Source organism: Lithobates pipiens, unplaced genomic scaffold (genome assembly GCF_037356315.1).
Source record: "Lithobates pipiens isolate NorthernLeopardFrog02 unplaced genomic scaffold, aLitPip1_a1.2 Scaffold_35, whole genome shotgun sequence".
Taxonomy (NCBI): domain Eukaryota; kingdom Metazoa; phylum Chordata; class Amphibia; order Anura; family Ranidae; genus Lithobates; species Lithobates pipiens.
The window spans coordinates 21,536,294-21,556,236 of record NW_027507811.1 but is presented as its reverse complement, the minus strand read 5'-3'; the positions used below and the strand labels follow the sequence as shown (position 1 = coordinate 21,556,236).

The 19,943-nt window shown below is 47.5% G+C and overlaps 2 protein-coding genes across 3 annotated transcripts in view; both read left to right on the top strand.

Annotated features, from left to right (window-relative positions):
- Positions 1-14,861, top strand: part of LOC143956390 (uncharacterized) — a 29,240-nt gene extending 14,379 nt beyond the window's left edge. The window contains exon 7 of the mRNA XM_077466607.1: positions 13,293-14,861. Within this exon, the coding sequence (XP_077322733.1) occupies positions 13,293-14,738 (1,446 nt within the window). The 3' untranslated portion in view covers positions 14,739-14,861. The remainder of the gene's footprint in view (positions 1-13,292) is intronic.
- LOC143956230 (uncharacterized) overlaps positions 1,851-19,943 on the top strand; it is a 33,870-nt gene continuing 15,777 nt past the window's right edge. Inside the window, exon 1 of one of the 2 annotated variants that reach the window (XM_077466409.1) lies at positions 1,851-5,103. The gene's annotated coding sequence lies outside the window, so the exon portion shown is untranslated. Of the gene's footprint in view, positions 5,280-19,943 lie in introns of both variants that reach the window. The other variant, XM_077466408.1, reaches the window with a different exon arrangement.

Here is a 19,943-nt window from a genome sequence, read left to right as displayed (position 1 = left end):
AAGCAAAGGTCCGATGGAGCCCACACAAGATCGAATTGTCCGACGGACTCGTTCCGTCGGACCTTTGCTGTCAAAAAGTCCGGTCGTGTGTACGTGGCATAAGTGTCTGCCAACCCTCTCCCCCAATCCCTACACTGGCTCCCAATCGCCCAGCAAATTAAATTCAAAATACCACAACATACAAAGCCATTCACAACTCTGCCCCAAGCTACACCACCAACCTTGTCTCCAAATATCACCCAAATCATCCTCTCCGCTCTTCTCAAGACCTCCAACTATCAAGCTCTCTCGTCTCCTCCTCTCATGCTCATCCCCAGGATTTCTCCAGAGCCTCCCACATCCTCTTGAATCTACCTCCACCTGTCCGGCTATCCCCTACTCTTGCTACCTTCAGGCGATCCATCCCTGAAAACTCATCTCTTCAGTAAAGCCTATCACGTCTCCAACTAATCTTTTACCACTTCAATCAGCTCATTACCTAGAGCTACAACCTTTTGGACCACCTGCCCCACCCTATTAGATTGTAAGCTCTTCTGAGCAGGGCCCTCTTAATCCTCTTGTATTTTATTGTATTAGAACTGTATTGTCACCCTTTTATATTGTAAAGCGCTGTTGGCGCCATATAAATCCTGTATAATAATAATACTGTACATGAGTGTATCAGGGTCCTAGTTGGCTTTGCCAATTCTTGGCCAAAAGCAGAACTGGAGGGTCTTCCAGTTTCAAAATGAAGAAAGGTTTTATAAAAAAAAATTTTGAAGCTCAAAAACAAACATTTCTATAGACACACCAATGCACATCTGCATCCCATGTATCTTTCTTGCCTGTGCCAGTCCTCCCAGATTCGGTCATGCGTTTCCAGCCTTCCATCGGCTCTATGTCTTTTATTCTTGTATACAAGTCCGTCTGAGAGGGTGGGGTACTACGTTTCCAATACAGGGCAATCAAACATCTCGCAGCCATCAGGCCATGTCTAAGCAACTTTTTGGAATGTTTGGGAATCGGTAGAGGTGAGACTCCCAGGAGGAATGATTTTGGGGTTCGGGGTACCTGAACTCCTAGGAGACGGGACAGTAATGACTGTACCTCCATCCAGAAGGGCACTATCTTGTGGCACGTCCAGAAGATATGAAATAGGGTTCCCCTGGCTCCGCCAGCATCTGTCTGAGCTGGAGGGATAAATAGCGCGGAGGGCATCTGGCACCAAGGAACCAAAAATACAGGATTTTATAGGCGTTCTCCTTGTAGAGTGTGCAAAACGAGCTCTTTGCTGCCGGAGACCAGATCGTCTGCCATGTCGCCTCTGGGATCTCCTCTCCCAATGCATTTTCCCAGCGAAGCATATATGCATGTTTACCCTGGGTAGGGAAGGAGTAGGAATTTAGCAGTCTATATATATCCGAGATTAAGCCTCGGTGTGCAGATCCCTCCAGCACTAGACTCTCAAATGGCATTGGTGTTGAAAATTGGAGGTTCGGGGCAAAGGATTGGGCTTAATGTCTTATTTGCAGGTAGCCATAAAACTCCTGGCGGGGTAGGTCACATTTTTGGGGAAATTTATTATTTTTTTATTCACAATCCAATTGTTTTTATTAAACTTTTTTTATTGATTAGCTTTTAACTGTGGTGTAATATAATAGTAATTGAAGAACGCACCAACAAGAAGATTGGCGGCTACTGAGAAACAACGCAGGCTGAAGTTTTAGTATTCTCCTCCAAGTGGTCATCCTAGGTATTGTCAGTGGAACGCAGAGACAGGAAGTGATGTCACTTATAAATAAGAAGTTCCCGAGGATTTTGGAGGAAGTAGAGAGGAGACATTGGTGGAACTGGCAGCAGAGGAGGTAATAAGATATTATTTTATATTTACACCCAGTAATCCCCCCGTCATGTCCGTCCTCTTCCTCCATAATCACTGAGTCTCTTTTATGTCCACAAGAGACTGATATATACATATATAGAGTATTTCTAATATTTACATAGATACATCCTAAATATAGAACCATTTATCCAACTGTCCATCCATGACCTCTGGTTTATAGACCGGATACATCCTAAATATAGAACCATTTATCCAACTGTCCATCCAGAGCCTCTGGTTTATAGACCGGATACATCCTAAATATAGAACCATTTATCCAACTGTCCATCCAGAGCCTCTGGTTTATAGACCGGATACATCCTAAATATAGAACCATTTATCCAACTGTCCATCCAGAGCCTCTGGTTTATAGACCGGATACATCCTAAATATAGAACCATTTATCCAACTGTCCATCCAGAGCCTCTGGTTTATAGACCGGATACATCCTAATTATAGAACCATTTATCCAACTGTCCATCCAGAGCCTCTGGTTTATAGACCGGATACATCCTAAATATAGAACCATTTATCCAACTGTCCATCCAGAGCCTCTGGTTTATAGACCGGATACATCCTAAATATAGAACCATTTATCCAACTGTCCATCCAGAGCCTCTGGTTTATAGACTGGATACGTCCTAAATATAGAATCATCATCAAAAAGTTCCATTTTGGTCTCATCTGACCAGAGCACTTTCTTCCACATGTTTGCTGTGTTGCCCACATGGCTTCTCACAAACTGAAAACAGGACTTCTTATGGTTTTCTTTGAAGAATGTCTTTCTTCTTGTCACGCGAGATTTGTGGAGAGCACCACTAATAGTTGTCCTGTGGACAGATTCTCCCACCTGAGCTGTGGATCTCTGCAGCTCCTCCAGAGTTACCATGGACCTCTTGGCTCTTCTCTGATGAATGCTCTCCTTGCCCGGCCGGTCAGTTTAGGTGGACAGCCATGTCTTGGTAGGTTTGCAGTTGTGCCCATACTCTTTCCATTTTCGGATGATGGATTGAGCAGAGCTCCGTGACATGTTCAAAGCTTGGTATATTTTTTTTATAACCTAACCCTGCTTTATACTTCTCCACAACTTCATCCCTGACCTGTCTGGTGTGTTCCTTGGCCTTCATGATGCTGTTTGTTCACTAAGGTATAACAAATCTCTGAGGGCTTCACAGAACAGCTGTATGTATACTGAGAATAAATTACACACAGGTGGAGTCTATTTTTTAATTAGGTGATTTTGGAAGGCAATTGGTTCCACTATATAAACAGAAAAGTCAGTGCTACTACCCATACACCACATAGATAGCAGAGCTCCCAGGTGCTCAATCCACAGTCACTGGCTGAGTAGAGTAATGTAGAAAAAAAAGATCCACCCTCCGGTTATTGCTCTTAAAATTTCATCAATTCACTTCAATTTTATTGAATAGCCACAATGATTAAGTCAGTTGATGCATTTCAGCCTATAAGGCCTTAGTCATGGGCATGGGCAGGCTGTATCTTTTGGGCACAGGTAGGCTGCACCTGACTGGTAGGTTGCATCTGACGGGCACTGGTGAGGCTGTATTTGATGTACTCTGGTAAAGCTGGATTGATATTTTGTATCATGTCTGCTAAAGTGCACCAAATGGAAATTTTGATAATACTATTAGCAGTGTGCTTACGTTTAAAGGGGTTGTAAACCCTTGAGGTTTTTCACCTTAATGCATTCTATGCATTAAGGTGAAAAGCCTTCTGTAGTGCTGCAGCCCCCCAGTGTCCCCATATTTTCTTCTCCACAGGGATGAGCACACCAGCTCTAGCTGGTGTCCCGTGCCCCTATTAGATAGATTGATAGCAGCGCAGCCATTGGCTCCCACTGCTATCAATCTAATCCAATGATGCAGGCACCGGGGGCGAGACCGAGTCCTGCTTTTGGTGTCAATAGAAGTAGACTCAGGAGCGCGCCCGCACGGGTGTCCCATAGGAGAGCTCTTCACCGATGGGTCACTCAATGCGGGGAGGAGCTACTAGCGTCACTGAGGGACCCCAGAAGAGGAGAATCGGGGCCACTCTGTGCAAAACGAACTGTACAGTGGAGGTAAGTATGAAATGTTTGTTATTTAAAAGAAAAACAGGAGGGTTAAGTAACCCTTTAAGTAAGAGATTGCAGACATAATACAAGAGATAGTTAGAGACTGAGGACATGATACAAGAGATGGTTAGAGACTGAGGACATGATACAAGAGATGGTCAGAGACTGTGGACATGATACAAGGGATGGTTAGAGACTGTGGACGTGATATAAGAGATGGTCAGAACCTGTGGACGTGATACAAGAGATGGTTAGAGACTGTGGACGTGATATAAGAGATGGTCAGAACCTGTGGACCTGATACAAGAGATGGTTAGAGACTGAGGACATGATACAAGAGATGGTCAGAGACTGAGGATATGATACAAGAGATGGTCAGAGACTGAGGACATGATACAAGAGATGGTCAGAGACTGAGGACATGATACAAGAGATGGTCAGAGACTGTGGACATGATACAAGAGATGGTCAGAGACTGAGGACATGATACAAGAGATGGTCAGAGACTGTGGACATGATACAAGAGATGTTCAGAGACTGTGGACGTGATACAAGAGATGGTTAGAGACTGAACATGATACAAGAGATGGTCAGAGACTGTGGACATGATACAAGAGATGGTCAGACTGGGGACATGATACAAGAGATGGTCAGACTGGGGACATGATACAAGAGATGGTCAGACTGGGGACATGATACAAGGGATGGTTAGAGACTGTGGACATGATACAAGAGATGGTTAGAGAATGCAGACATGATACAAGAGATGGTCAGAAACTGCAGACTGCATTTTTCTTGACCTTTCTTGCACTAAAGGTGCCAATAATGGCCAAAAATTAATTCATATAAATTTTACTTGATGATATTAATTAAAAAGTCTTCCTCTAATTTTTGTAACTGAACACAGACTTAACTGGAGAGGTGAGGAGGATTCTGGAAGTCTGTAGTGATAATTTTTACTTTCTCTCATTACATGGGATGATAAAGTTGTAAATAAAATATCTGATGAGCCATTAACATCTGTTGTCACCTGACCATTAACACCCAGCGTCTTCCCAGGACATCACCCATCACAGTGCCTCCACCTCACTGCCTGACAACAGAGGTAACCAGTGCCAAGAAGATTCTAGAAGTCACCAAGAAGATCACTGATCTGCTGACCGGAGAGGTGAGGAGGATTCTGGGAATATCATTTGATTTTACTATTTGTGTTCAGATCTAGAGTTTTCCTCCTGTGAAGTCTGGAGATCATATGACCATCACATTGCCTCCACCTCCCTCCCTGATAGAATAGAGAAATACAAAGAAGATTCTAGAAGTCACCAGAGAGATGATGGAGGAGAGGTGAGGAGGATTCTGGGAATTCTGGGACATTATCCAGTAACAGACAAGGGATGTGTCTGGATGGTGACTGTATCATTGTGTGTGTCAGGTTCCTATAAGGTGTCAGGATGTCACTGTCTATTTCTCCATGGAGGAGTGGGAGTATTTAGAAGGACACAAGGATCTCTACAAGGACGTCATGATGGAGAATCAGCCGCCCCTCACATCACCGGGTAAGAGGAGACTTTATTGTAAAGGAGAGAGCAGTACGGAGGCTCCACCTAGATCCCCCATCATCTGATAAACACATAGAAACAATGTATTCAGTCAGTGTGTGTGTTCCCTACAGATGGATCCAGTAATGGGAACCCACCAGAGAGATGTCCCCGTCCTCTGTCTTCTCAAGAATACACCATCCCTCCCCATGATCAGGTAGATAACTAGAACCAAAAGTAATTCTGAACTGTATGAGATTATACTCTTCTATGTAGTCTCAGCCTTTTATATTTTAAAGATTTTAATTTCTATCAATCGGTTGCTTTAGCACAATGAACAGATGTATATGAAAGTTGAAGTCAAAGAGGAAGTAGAGGAGACGACTGTGATGGGTTGCCCACCAACTGCAGAAAAAGTTGGAATGACAATGACCAATAAACAGGAGGAACCTTCTTTAGATCTCAGCACAGGTGAGTAATGAATGCTATTTACTGAAACTATGCAGATATATGGATTGATGGTTTAGAGTATGTAGACCATCACATCTCTGGGTAAGATGATCTCTACAAGGACGTCATGATGGACAATCAGCCGCCCCTCACATCACCGGGTAAGAGGAGACTTTATTGTAAAGGAGAGAGCAGTACGGAGGGTCCACCTAGATCCCCCATCATCTGATAAACACTAAAGCCGCGTGCACACGTAGCCGTCTGTCCGACGTACTTAGTCTGGCGTACTTTCCGCCAGACTGTCCGTCGGACTTTCCGAACGGGCTACTTGCCCACACACGGCACTTTTTGAGCGGACTAATAGGGCGTACTAAGTCCACCATACTATCCGCCCTACTTTTGAAATGAACGGACTCGCCCACACACGCAGAGGAAAGGCCGCTCATTTCGAGCGCGTCTCCAGGTAGGCGGGGCCCGCGAAGGAGACGTCGCTGGCCCCGCCGCCTGGTATGGACTTAAAGGGGAACCCCAACGCCGAAAAAAACGGCGTGGGGGTCCCCCCCAAGTCCACAACAGACCCTTGTCCGAGCACGCTACCCGGCCGGCCAGGAAAGGGGGGTGAGCGAGCGCCCCCCCCCCCTCCTGAGCCATACCAGGCCGCGTGCCCTCAACATGGGGGGTTGCCTTGGGGAAGGGGGGCCGCGCGGCCCCCCCACCCCAAAGCACCTTGTCCCCATGTTGATGAGGACAAGGGCCTCTTCCCGACAACCCTGGCCGTTGGTTGTCGAGGTCTGCGGGCGGGGGGCTTATCGGAATCCGGGAGCCCCCTTTAATAAGGGGGCCCCCAGATACCGGCCCCCCACCCTATGTGAATGAGTATGGGGTACAATGTACCCCTACCCATTCACCTGTAAAATAAAAGTACAAAAAAAACACAACACACGAGATAAAATACTTTATTGCACAGCTCCGGGGGTCTTCCGTCTTCGGGGGTCTTCTCGCCGGACTCCTCCGCTATCTTCTTGTAGCTCTTTTGCTAGCGGAGGAGTCCGGCTTTCTTCCGCGCCGCCGGCCTCTTCTTCCGACTTCGGGGGTCTTGTCCCCCTCTTCGGTTCTTCTGCCGGGCCACCGCGCCTTCTTATAGCTCTTTTACAGGCGGTGGCCCGGTCTTCTGTCGCCGCCGCCACCTTCCGTTCTTCTTCTTCTTCTTCTTCTTCTTCTCCAGGAGATGTTGACTCGACGCTCTCTCCGGCCGCAATGCCAGGGACGCCCTGCGCTGCCACTTATATAGGGACAAGGGGCGGGGTCACATGGCTTTATGTCACATGGGTTGATGTCACATGGGACTGTGACATCGTAAGGGGGCGGGGTCACCATGTGACACCAACCCATGTGACATAAAGCCATGTGACACCGCCCCTTGTCCCTATATAAGTGGCCGCGCAGCGCGTCCCTGGCATTGTGGCCGGAGAGATCGTCGAGTCAACATCTCCTGGAGAAGAAGGAGAAGAAGAAGAAGAAGAAGAACGGAAGGTGGCGGCGACAGAAGACCGGGCCACCGCCTGTAAAAGAGCTATAAGAAGGCGCGGTGGCCCGGCAGAAGAACCGAAGAGGGGGACAAGACCCCCGAAGTCGGGAGAAGAGGCCGGCGGCAAGGAATAAAGCCGGGCTGCTCCGCTAGCAAAAGAGCTACAAGAAGATAGCGGAGGAGTCCGGCGAGAAGACCCCCTAAGACGGAAGACCCCCGGAGCTGTGCAATAAAGTATTTTATCTCGTGTGTTGTGTTTTTTTTGTACTTTTATTTTACAGGTGAATGGGTAGGGGTACATTGTACCCCATACTCATTCATATAGGGTGGGGGGCCGGTATCCGGGGGCCAGCTTATTAAAGGGGGCTCCCGGATTTCGATAAGCCCCCCGTCCGCAGACCCCGACAACCAACAGCCAGGGTTGTCGAGAAGAGGCCCTTGTCCTCATCATGGGGACAAGTTGCTTTGGGGTGGGGGGTCGCGCGGCCCCCCTTCCCCAAGGCACCCCCATGTTGAGGGCACACGGCCTGGTACGGCTCAGGAGGGGGGGGGCGCTCGCTCGCCCCCCTTTCCTGGCCGGCTGGGTAGCGTGCTCGGACAAGGGTCTGTTGTGGACTTTGGGGGACCCCCACGCCAATTTTCTTCGGCATTGGGGTTCCCCTTTAAGTCCATACCAGGCGGCGGGGCCAGCGACGTCTCCTTTGCGGGCCCCGCCTACCTGGAGACCCGTTCGAAATGAGCGGACTTTTCTCCGGGCGGGAAAAGTCCGCTCATTTCAAAAGTACTGCGGACTGGCATACACACGGCCGGATTGTCCGCCGAAATGCGAGTCCGGCGGGCAGATTGGTGTGCAACACGGCATTCTAAGTGCGCCGTACTTTCGGGTCAAAAAAGTATGCCGGAGGCTACACACGGGGGGATTGTTTGGCGGACTTGAGTTTGCCGGACTTTTTCACCGGATTGTTTGATCGTGTGTATTCAGTCAGTGTGTGTGTTTCCTACAGATGGATCCAGTAATGGGAACCCACCAGAGAGATGTCCCCGTCCTCTGTATTCCCGGGATTCCACACAGGAAGATCACACCATCCCCCACCATCATCAGGTAGGTGTACTTGGTGTATAGAACACAGAAGTGATTCTGAACTTTGTGAGATGGCCTTCTTCCATGTAATCTCTTGTTTCCTTTAATACATTTATTTGATCATCTTTGGGGTTCAGGGTGAAGAACTGAAAGACATCAAGACTGAGGTTAAAAAGGAAGAAGAGGAGACGCTGGTCAGGGGAGCTCAGCAGTCTATAGAGGAGGGTGGTCTCCCATATTCCAAGAAATTCACAGAGGAAGGTCTAACCTACACACATCATGATCAGGTAAATGAGACTGGGCCAAAAGAACTTAGACATTCCTGAATTATGAGAGAATGTCATCTCCTGTTATTGGAAGTTATTATTTTTCAAATTTTTTTTTTTTATTATTTTTTTTTTTGGCGTTTCAGGGTGAAGAACTGAAAGAGATCAACACCGAGAATAAATACGAAGAAGAAACGACATCAGTGAGTGAAGATCAGCAGTCTATGGAGGAGGGGGAGATGATTATGAAGAGTAAACAGGAGGAATCTTCTCTACATATGGACACAAGTAAGTAATAAATACTAAATGCCTAAACATTTCACATTTTCATTTTACATCTGTGTATAGAGTATGTAGTTGTATTCCATGTGGATCCATCTCCATTCCTCAATATAACGTCATGTTCCCAACAAATGAGGAGAAGATACTGTACACCATATGAAAGGTCCATCTCCATTCCTCAATATAACGTCAGGTTCCCAACAAATGAGGAGGAGATACTGTACACCATATGAAAGGTCCATCTCCATTCCTCAATATAATGTCATGTTCCCCTACAAATGAGGAGGAGATACTGTACACCATATGAAAGGTCCATCTCCATTCCTCAATATAATGTCATGTTCCCCTACAAATGAGGAGGAGATACTGTACACCATATGAAAGGTCCATCTCCATTCCTCAATATAACGTCATGTTCCCAACAAATGAGGAGGAGATACTGTACACCATATGAAAGGTCCATCTCCATTCCTCAATATAACGTCATGTTCCCAACAAATGAGGAGGAGATACTGTACACCATATGAAAGGTCCATCTCCATTCCTCAATATAATGTCATGTTCCCAACAAATGAGGAGGAGATACTGTACACCATATGAAAGGTCCATCTCCATTCCTCAATATAACGTCATGTTCCCAACACATGAGGAGGAGATACTGTACACCATATGAAAGGTCCACCTCCATTCCTCTATATAACATCATGTTCCCAACAAATGAGGAGGAGATACTGTACACCATATGAAAGGTCCATCTCCATTCTTCACTATGATGTCATGTTCCCAACAAATGAGGAGGAGATACTGTACACCATATGAAAGGTCCATCTCCATTCCTCCAATATAACGTCATGTTCTCAACAAATGAGGAGGAGATACTGTACACCATATGAAAGGTCCATCTCCATTCCTCCAATATAACGTCATGTTCCCAACAAATGAGGAGGAGATACTGTACACCATATGAAAGGTCCATCTCCATTCCTCAATATAACGTCATGTTCCAAACAAATGAGGAGGAGATACTGTACACCATATGAAAGGTCCATCTCCATTCCTCAATATAACATCATGTTCCCAACAAATGAGGAGGAGATACTGTACTCCATATGAAAGGTCCATCTCCATTCCTCAATATAACATCATGTTCCCAACAAATGAGGTGGAGATACTGTACACCATATGAAAGGTCCATCTCCATTCCTCAATATAACGTCATGTTCCCAACAAATGAGGAGGAGATACTGTACATCATATGAAAGGTCCATCTCCATTCCTCAATATAACATCATGTTCCCAACAAATGAGGAGGAGATACTGTACACCATATGAAAGGTCCATCTCCATTCCTCAATATAACATCATGTTCCCAACAAATGAGGAGGAGATACTGTACATCATATGAAAGGTCCATCTCCATTCCTCAATATAACGTCATGTTCCCAACAAATGAGGAGGAGATACTGTACACCATATGAAAGGTCCATCTCCATTCCTCAATATAACGTCATGTTCCCAACAAATGAGGAGGAGATACTGTACATCATATGAAAGGTCCATCTCCATTCCTCAATATAACGTCATGTTCCCAACACATGAGGAGGAGATACTGTACACCATATGAAAGGTCCACCTCCATTCCTCTATATAACATCATGTTCCCAACAAATGAGGAGGAGATACTGTACACCATATGAAAGGTCCATCTCCATTCTTCACTATGATGTCATGTTCCCAACAAATGAGGAGGAGATACTGTACACCATATGAAAGGTCCATCTCCATTCCTCAATATAACGTCATGTTCCCAACAAATGAGGAGGAGATACTGTACACCATATGAAAGGTCCATCTCCATTCCTCCAATATAACGTCATGTTCTCAACAAATGAGGAGATACTGTACACCATATGAAAGGTCCATCTCCATTCCTCAATATAACGTCATGTTCCAAACAAATGAGGAGGAGATACTGTACACCATATGAAAAGTCCATCTCCATTCCTCAATATAACGTCATGTTCCAAACAAATGAGGAGGAGATACTGTACTCCATATGAAAGGTCCATCTCCATTCCTCAATATAACGTCATGTTCCAAACAAATGAGGAGGAGATACTGTACTCCATATGAAAGGTCCATCTCCATTCCTCAATATAACGTCATGTTCCCAACAAATGAGGAGGAGATACTGTACACCATATGAAAGGTCCATCTCCATTCCTCAATATAACGTCATGTTCCCAACAAATGAGGAGGAGATACTGTACACCATATGAAAGGTCCATCTCCATTCCTCAATATAACGTCATGTTCCAAACAAATGAGGAGGAGATACTGTACACCATATGAAAGGTCCATCTCCATTCCTCAATATAACGTCATGTTCCCAACAAATGAGGAGGAGATACTGTACACCATATGAAAGGTCCATCTCCATTCCTCAATATAACGTCATGTTCCCAACACATGAGGAGGAGATACTGTACACCATATGAAAGGTCCATCTCCATTCCTCTATATAACATCATGTTCCCCACAAATGAGGAGGAGATACTGTAAACCATATGAAAGGTCCATCTCCATTCTTCACTATGATGTCATGTTCCCAACAAATGAGGAGGAGATACTGTACACCATATGAAAGGTCCATCTCCATTCCTCAATATAACGTCATGTTCCCAACAAATGAGGAGGAGATACTGTACACCATATGAAAGGTCCATCTCCATTCCTCAATATAACGTCATGTTCCCAACAAATGAGGAGGAGATACTGTACACCATATGAAAGGTCCATCTCCATTCCTCCAATATAACGTCATGTTCCAAACAAATGAGGAGGAGATACTGTACACCATATGAAAGGTCCATCTCCATTCCTCAATATAACGTCATGTTCCCAACAAATGAGGAGGAGATACTGTACACCATATGAAAGGTCCATCTCCATTCCTCCAATATAACGTCATGTTCCCAACAAATGAGGAGGAGATACTGTACATCATATGAAAGGTCCATCTCCATTCCTCAATATAACGTCATGTTCCCAACAAATGAGGAGGAGATACTGTACATCATATGAAAGGTCCATCTCCATTCCTCAATATAACGTCATGTTCCCAACAAATGAGGTGGAGATACTGTACACCATATGAAAGGTCCATCTCCATTCCTCCAATATAACGTCATGTTCCCAACAAATGAGGTGGAGATACTGTACACCATATGAAAGGTCCATCTCCATTCCTCCAATATAACGTCATGTTCCCAACAAATGAGGAGGAGATACTGTACATCATATGAAAGGTCCATCTCCATTCCTCAATATAACGTCATGTTCCCAACAAATGAGGAGGAGATACTGTACATCATATGAAAGGTCCATCTCCATTCCTCAATATAACGTCATGTTCCCAACAAATGAGGAGGAGATACTGTACACCATATGAAAGGTCCATCTCCATTCCTCAATATAACGTCATGTTCCCAACAAATGAGGAGGAGATACTGTACACCATATGAAAGGTCCATCTCCATTCCTCAATATAACGTCATGTTCCCAACAAATGAGGAGGAGATACTGTACACCATATGAAAGGTCCATCTCCATTCCTCAATATAACGTCATGTCCCCAACAAATGAGGAGGAGATACTGTACTCCATATGAAAGGTCCATCTCCATTCCTCAATATAACGTCATGTTCCCAACAAATGAAGAGGAGATACTGTACATCATATGAAAGGTCCATCTCCATTCCATGAATGAATGAATTCCATGCCAGAATTTGGAGAAACTTTGAATTCTGTAGCAACCTACATGACTCCCGAATGGAAGAAATTAATACTTATTTGTTTAAAACGTTCTTTCCAACAGGTGGACACAACGTCCGGAACACCTCTGAGGAACATCTCATTGTATCTCCAGATTATAAAGCAGAGGACAACGACATAGTGAAATATTCTCCATCTCCAGGAGTAATTCCCATTACTCTAAACATAAATGAGGGATCTTCCCATTCGGAGGGATCTTCTGATAATAGAAATACTGTAACTCCCGATCCACATCCACAATCTCCCATCGAGGAGAAGTCAACAGATCCCAAGGAGTCCTCTTTAAGCCATGAAGGAGTTCACACAGGAGAGCGTTCCCTGTTATGTTCTGTGTGTGGGAAATCCTTCGCTGAAAACAGAAAACTTCTTAGACACCAGAGAATACACACGGGTGAGCGTCCCTATTCGTGTTCAGAGTGCGGGAAATGTTTAACTGTAAAAGAAAAACGTATACACCAAAGAACACACGCAGGTGAGAATCCTTTTTTTTCGTGCGCCGAGTGCGGAAAAAGTTTCATTGAGAAAGGAAAGCTTCTTTTGCACCAAAAAAGTCACACGGGCGAGCGTCCTTACTCGTGTTCAGAGTGCGGGAAATGTTTCATTCAAAAAGGAAACCTTCTTAAGCACCAGAGATGTCACACAGGTGAGCGTCCTTATTCGTGTTCCGCCTGTGGGAAATGCTTTATTGAGAAAAACGCACTCGTTATTCACCAGAGAATCCACACGGGCGAGCGGCCCTATTCGTGCTCAGAGTGCGGGAAATGTTTCATTCAGAAAGGAAACCTTCTTAAGCACAAGAGATCTCACACAGGTGAGCGTCCTTATTCGTGTTCTGAGTGCGGGAAATGTTTCACTGAGAAAAATGCTCTTCTTGTACATCAGAGAATACACACCGGTGAGCGTCCCTATACATGCACAGAGTGTGGGAAAAGTTTCACTAAGAAAACAGCATTTCTTGTACACCAGAGCAGACACGCCAGTGAGCGTCCCTGTTCGTGTTCAGAGTGCGGAAAATGTTTCTTTCATAAAGGAGACCTTCGCAAGCACCAGAGAAATCACACGGCTGACCGATCCCATGCGTGTTCAGAGTGTGGGAAATGTTTCAATCAGAAAGGAAATCTTCTTAGACACCAGAGAATTCACACGGGCGAGCGTCCCTTTTCATGTTTGGAGTGCGGGAAATGTTTCATCCAGAAAAGAGACCTCTATAGGCATCAGCGATGTCACACGCGCGAGCACTCTTTTTCGTGCACAGAGTGCGGGAAGTGTTTCACTGACAAAAATATACTACTTCTACACCAGAAAATTCACACAGGGGAGCGTCCCTTTTCCTGCTCAGAGTGCGGGAAGCGTTTCAATCAAAAGGGAAACCTTCTCAGACATCAGAGAACTCACACGGGCGAGCGCCCTTATTCGTGTTCAGAGTGCGGCAAGTGTTTCATTCAGAAAAGAGACCTCTTCCGACACCAGAGATGCCACACGGGTGCGCATCCTTTTTCGTGTGCGGAGTGCGGGAAATCTTTCACTGACAAAAACGTACTTCTCCTCCACCAGAAAGTTCACACGGGGGAGCGGGACTATTCTTGCGCAGAGTGCGGGAAATGTTTCATTCAGAAGAATTCGCTGCTTAGGCACCAGAGGATTCACACGGGTGAGCGTCTCTATTCGTGTTCAGAGTGCGGGAGATGTTTCGTTCAGAAAGGCGACCTCGATGACCACCGGAGGATTCACACGGGGGATCGCCCTTTCGCATGTTCAGAGTGCGGGAAATGTTTCAGTTACAAGAAATCACTTATTTCCCACCAGCGGATTCACAATGTTTAATTGGGAATACGTGGGAATTGTTCTGAACGTCGGTTTTCTGGATTTATGTTACATTGCAGCTTCATTTTTATTGTGATATTCACGTTTTAAATTTGTAAAATAAATCCTAAAAACTCTACACAATGGTCTTCAGAGTCCCTTTTTATACAGCCACACCCCACTTAGTGTGTCGGGACTCTACAGGTTAAAGGACCGCATAAATAGCTGCAGATGGACACCGGTGGCAAGAAAAGCGCCCTGAGGCGATTCAGTTCGTATAGGTAGCGCTATACAAGTCATTCATTCATTCATTCATTATGTACACAATGGGATCGGAGCATGTGTGTAAATCCAATATGTACTTAAAGAGGAGCTGCACCTAAAAAAAAAAATATTAAAAGCCAGCAGCTACTAATATTGCAGCTGCTGACTTTTAATAATATCACACTTACCGGTCCCAGGTTCCAGCGATGTCGGCGGCAGATGACGAGCGATCGCTCGTCTCGCTGCAGCCACCGCCGCCATCCTCTGTCAGGGAATCGGGAAGTGAAGCATGACGGCTTCACTGCCCGGTTCCCTACTGCGCATGCGCGAGTCGCGCTGCGCTGGTTCCCCGCTGTGTCTCTGGGAACTGTGTGTTTCCCAGAACACAACGGGGGCGGAGCCATGTGGGGGTGGGCGGAGCCATGCGGCGGTCTGGCCGGAAGTGGGTGCAGTTACCTGGATTATCCAGGTAACTGCACCCCCCTCCCCCCCGAAAGGTGCCGATTGTGGCACCGGAGGGGGGGAGGGATAATACTAGCGGAACTTCCCCTTTAGGGTGAAGAACCGCTTTAAAGTGAAGCAACACATTTTTTCACTTCTGGGGTGTAGAGGGGGGTCAGGGGCTGTAGAGGGGGGTACTGTAGAGGGGAGTCAGGGGCTTTAGAAGGGGGGCAGGGACTGTAGAGGGGGGTCTGGGACTGTAGTGGGGGGTGTGAGCAGCTGTAGAGAGGGTGTCAGGGGCTGTAGAAGGGGGTCAGGGGACTGTAGAGGGGGGGTCAGGGGATATAGAAGGGGGCAGGGACTGTAGTGGGGGGTCTGAGACTGTAGTGGGGGTGTCAGGGGCTGTAGAGGGGAGTCTGGGACTGTAGTGGGGGGTGTCAGGGGCTGTAGAGGGGAGTCAGGGTCTGTAGTGGGGGAGTCAGGGGCTGTAGTGGGGGTCAGGGGCTGTAGAGAGGGGGGGTCAGGAACTGTAGTGAGGGGTCAGGGGCTGTAGAGTGGGGGTCAGGGACTGTAGAAGGGTGTCAGGGGCTGTAGAGGGGATCAGAGACTGTAGAGGGGAGTCAGGGGCTGTAGTGGGGGTGACAGGGGCTGTAGTGGGGGCTGTTAGGGCCTGTAGTGGGGAGTGTCAGAGGTTGCAGTGGGGGGTGTCAGGGGCTGCAGTGGGGGGTGTCGGGGCTGTAGAGAGGAGTCGGGCTGTAGAGGGGGTTCAGGGGCTGTAGAGGGGAGTCGGGCTGTGGAGGGGTGTCAGGGGCTCTAGAGGGGAGTTGGGCTGTAGAGGAGGTTCAGGTGCTGTAGAGGGGGTTCAGGTGCTGTAGAGGAGGTTCAGGTGCTGTAGAGGGGGTTCAGGTGCTGTAGAGGGGAGTCGGGCTGTAGAGGGGGGTCAGGGGCTGTAGAGGGGAGTCGGGTTGTAGAGGGGGGTCAGGGGCTTTAGAGGGGGGTCAAGGGCTGTAGAAGGGAGTCCAAGTAGCGGGGAATCTGAACTATCCATGCACAGATTACTCAGCTGCAACTTTAGCTTGACAGTAGGGAAGAGGCGAACACCCTCCGATTCGGTTCGGTTCGGTTCGCAGCAGAACATGCGAACAGGCAAAACATTTGTTCAAACAGGTGAACACCGTAAAAGTCTATGGGACACAAATATGAAAAATGAAAAGTGCTAATTTTAAAGGCTAATGTGCAAGTTATTGTCATGAAAAGTGTTTGGGGACCCGGGTCCTTCCCCAGGGGACATGCATCAATGCAAAAAAAAGTTTTAAAAACAACTGATTTTAATAGTTCTTAAAGTGAAACAATAAAAGTGTAATATTCCTTTACATTTCCTACCTGAGGGGTGTCTATAGTATGCCTGTAAAGTGGCGCATGTTTCCCGTTTTTAGAACAGTCCCCACACAAAATGACATTTCTAAAGGAAAAAAGTAATTTAAAAGTACTCGCGGCTGTCATGAATTGTCGGGTCTTGGCAAAACACATAAAAGTCATTGAAAAAAACGGCATGGGATTCCCCCAGTCCATTACCAGGCCCGCTGGGGCTTGTATGAATATTAGTTGGAACCTCGAACCAAAATTGAAAAGAAAAATGGCGTGGGATCCCCCAAAAATCCATACCAGACCCTTATCCAACCACGCAACCTGCCAGGCCGTAGGAAAAGAGGGCGGGGACAAGAGAGCGCCCCCCCCCCTCCTGAACCGTACCGGGCAGGGGGCTTATCGGAATCTGGAAGGCCCCCTTAACAATGGGATCCTGGCCTCCCCGCCTGTGTGAAATGGTAACGGGGTACAAATGTACCCTTACCATTTCATCAAAAAAGTGTGGAAATGGTAAAAAGGACATGACACGGTTTGGGGACAAGTCCTTTATTAAAAAATAAAACTGTCCCACGACTGTATGACGCGTCTTCGCTTTGACGGCTCTTTTATAACTGAGGGTGGGGCGACGCAGTGACCTCGCCCCCCCCCCCACTGACGCATGAGGACATCCCTATGGCTTTTCCCGTAGCGTCACAGGGGGGCAGGGCCGCCCGGTTACGTAACTGGGTGGCACCGCCCCCTCAGTTATAAAAGAGCTGTCACCTGAGAGGACGGTCATTACTTCGGGTGCCTCCCACGGAGGCAGGTCGGCCGCGTTTTGTCCGAAGCCGTGTCATGTCTTTTACAATTTTCACACTTTTTTGGTGAAATGGTAAGGGTACATTTGTACCTTGTTACCATTTCACACAGACGGGGAGGCCAGGATCCCCTTGTTAAGGGGGGCTTCCAGATTCCGATAAGCCCCCCGCCCGCAGACCCCCACAACCATCGGGCAAGGGTTGTGGGGATGAGGCCCTTCTCCCCATCAACATGGAGACAAGGTGCTTTGGGGGGGCCGCTACCCCAAAGCACCCTCCCCATGTTGAGGGCATGTGGCCTGGTACGGTTCAGGAGGGGGGGGGCTCTCTCGCCCCCCCCCCTCTTTTCCTACGGCCTGCCAGGTTGCATGCTCGGATAAGGGTTTGGTGGGGGTACATTCTCCACACTTGAGATGTGGAGAATTTGAAGTCAACGCCTCAAACTCGTCGTGTTCCTCAAACCATTCTTGAACCGTTTTTTCAGTGTGGCGGGGTGTATTATGCTGCCGAAAGAGGCCACTGACATCAGGAAATACCGTTTCCATGAAAAGGTGTACTTGGCCACCAACAACGTTTAAGTTGGTGGTACTTGTCTAATGACAGAAGTTTACTTCAAGGGTGTTATTTCGGGGGGGGGGGGAGAACTGATCCATATATCCCAAGACAAACTTGGTAGGTTGGGTGCAGCACGGCACAGCGGCAATAAGACACACAATGCAAAGACAATTTACAAACAGGGCAGCCGCCCAGCAGGGTGCCAACAGGGTGAGCCCTTTTCAGCTGAACTCCACCTGTTAGGAGTGGTAGAATGCGGCCTGGTTGTCTTGTGCCCAATACATCTTCTATCCAGAGAAGTAGCAAACCCCACGCTTTCCCTCCCCATCAGGATCCTTTTCCTGACGCTAGTTCCGTCCCTACCAGATGGGGGAACCTGTTCCTGCTCTACCAACATCGCAAATGTGCACCAAACCTGAGAGCCTAGCGTTTTTTAACCACTTGCTTACTGGGCACTTAAACCCCCCTCCTGCCCAGACCAATTTTCAGCTTTCAGCGCTGATGCACTTTGAATGACAATTGCGCGGGCATACAACCCTGTACCCAAATGGAATTTTTATCATTTTTTTCCCACAAATAGAGCTTTCTTTTGGTGGTATTTAATTACAGCTCGGAGTTTTATTTTTTGCTAAACAAACAAAAAAAGATGCAAAATAAAAATAAAATAAAATTTTGCAAACCGGTCATTTTTCTCCTTCATTGAAGTTCGCTGATGAGGCGGCACTGGTGGGCACTGATAGGCTGCATTGGTGGGCACTGATAGGATGCACTGGTGGGCACTGATAGGCATAGTTAAGGCGGCACTAATAGGCACAGATAAGGTGGCACCGATAGGCAAAGATAAGGCGGTACTGATGGGCACAGATAAGGCGGCACTGATGGGCAAAGATGGGCACAGATAAGATGGCACGGATGGGTGGCACTGATGGGTACCACTGATAGATGGGACTGATGGGCACTGATAGGTGGCACTGATAGGTGGCTCTGATAGGTGGCACTGCTGGGCACTGATGGGCACTGGTAGATGACACTGATGGGCACGGATATGTGGCACTGGGGTGCAGCACCGTTGTTGAGGCAGATTGTGGGCACTGATGGGTGGTACTGTGGGCACTGATGGGTGGCACTGTGGGCACTGCTGGGTGGCACTGTGGGCACTGCTGGGTGGCACTATTGGCACTGCTGGGTGGCACTGACAGGGGGCACTTATTTATTAATGAGGTGGCACTGGCAGGGGGCAGGTGGGCACTGGCAGGGCTGGCCGTGATCGGGACTGATGTCCCGATCACGGCCGCCGGTGATCGGCTCTTTTTTTTTCTCCTCGCGCTGTCAGCGCGAGGAGGAATAATAGCCGATTACCGGCTCCGTTGTATCACATGATCAGCTGGCATTGGCTGACAGCTGATCACGTGGTAAGGGGTCGGGATCGACCCCTTGCTCGGATCCGTGATCAGGCGAGTCTCATAGACTCGCCGATCACAGAGCGTGCCCCTCGGGGGGCGCACAGGCCGCTCGTGCACGGGACGACGTCAATAGACGTCGTCCCGGCAAAGGAGGTCCGCGCTGTAACCGTTATTTGGCTATAGCGCGGATCTCTACTGGTTAAAAGGCTCTGCTTGAACCAAGATGCCTGCAGGAGTCACCTGGGGTAGCAGCATACCATGGGATAGCTTCCCCAGTGATCCAGAAAGTCCACGGAGCTGCAGCCGCAGGCTGTGGGCGGAGGGACGGCGTGACAGTTGCTATGACTGCACTGTCTCCGTCTTAACTAAAATAATTGGGCCGCTTTAAGAGAGGACCG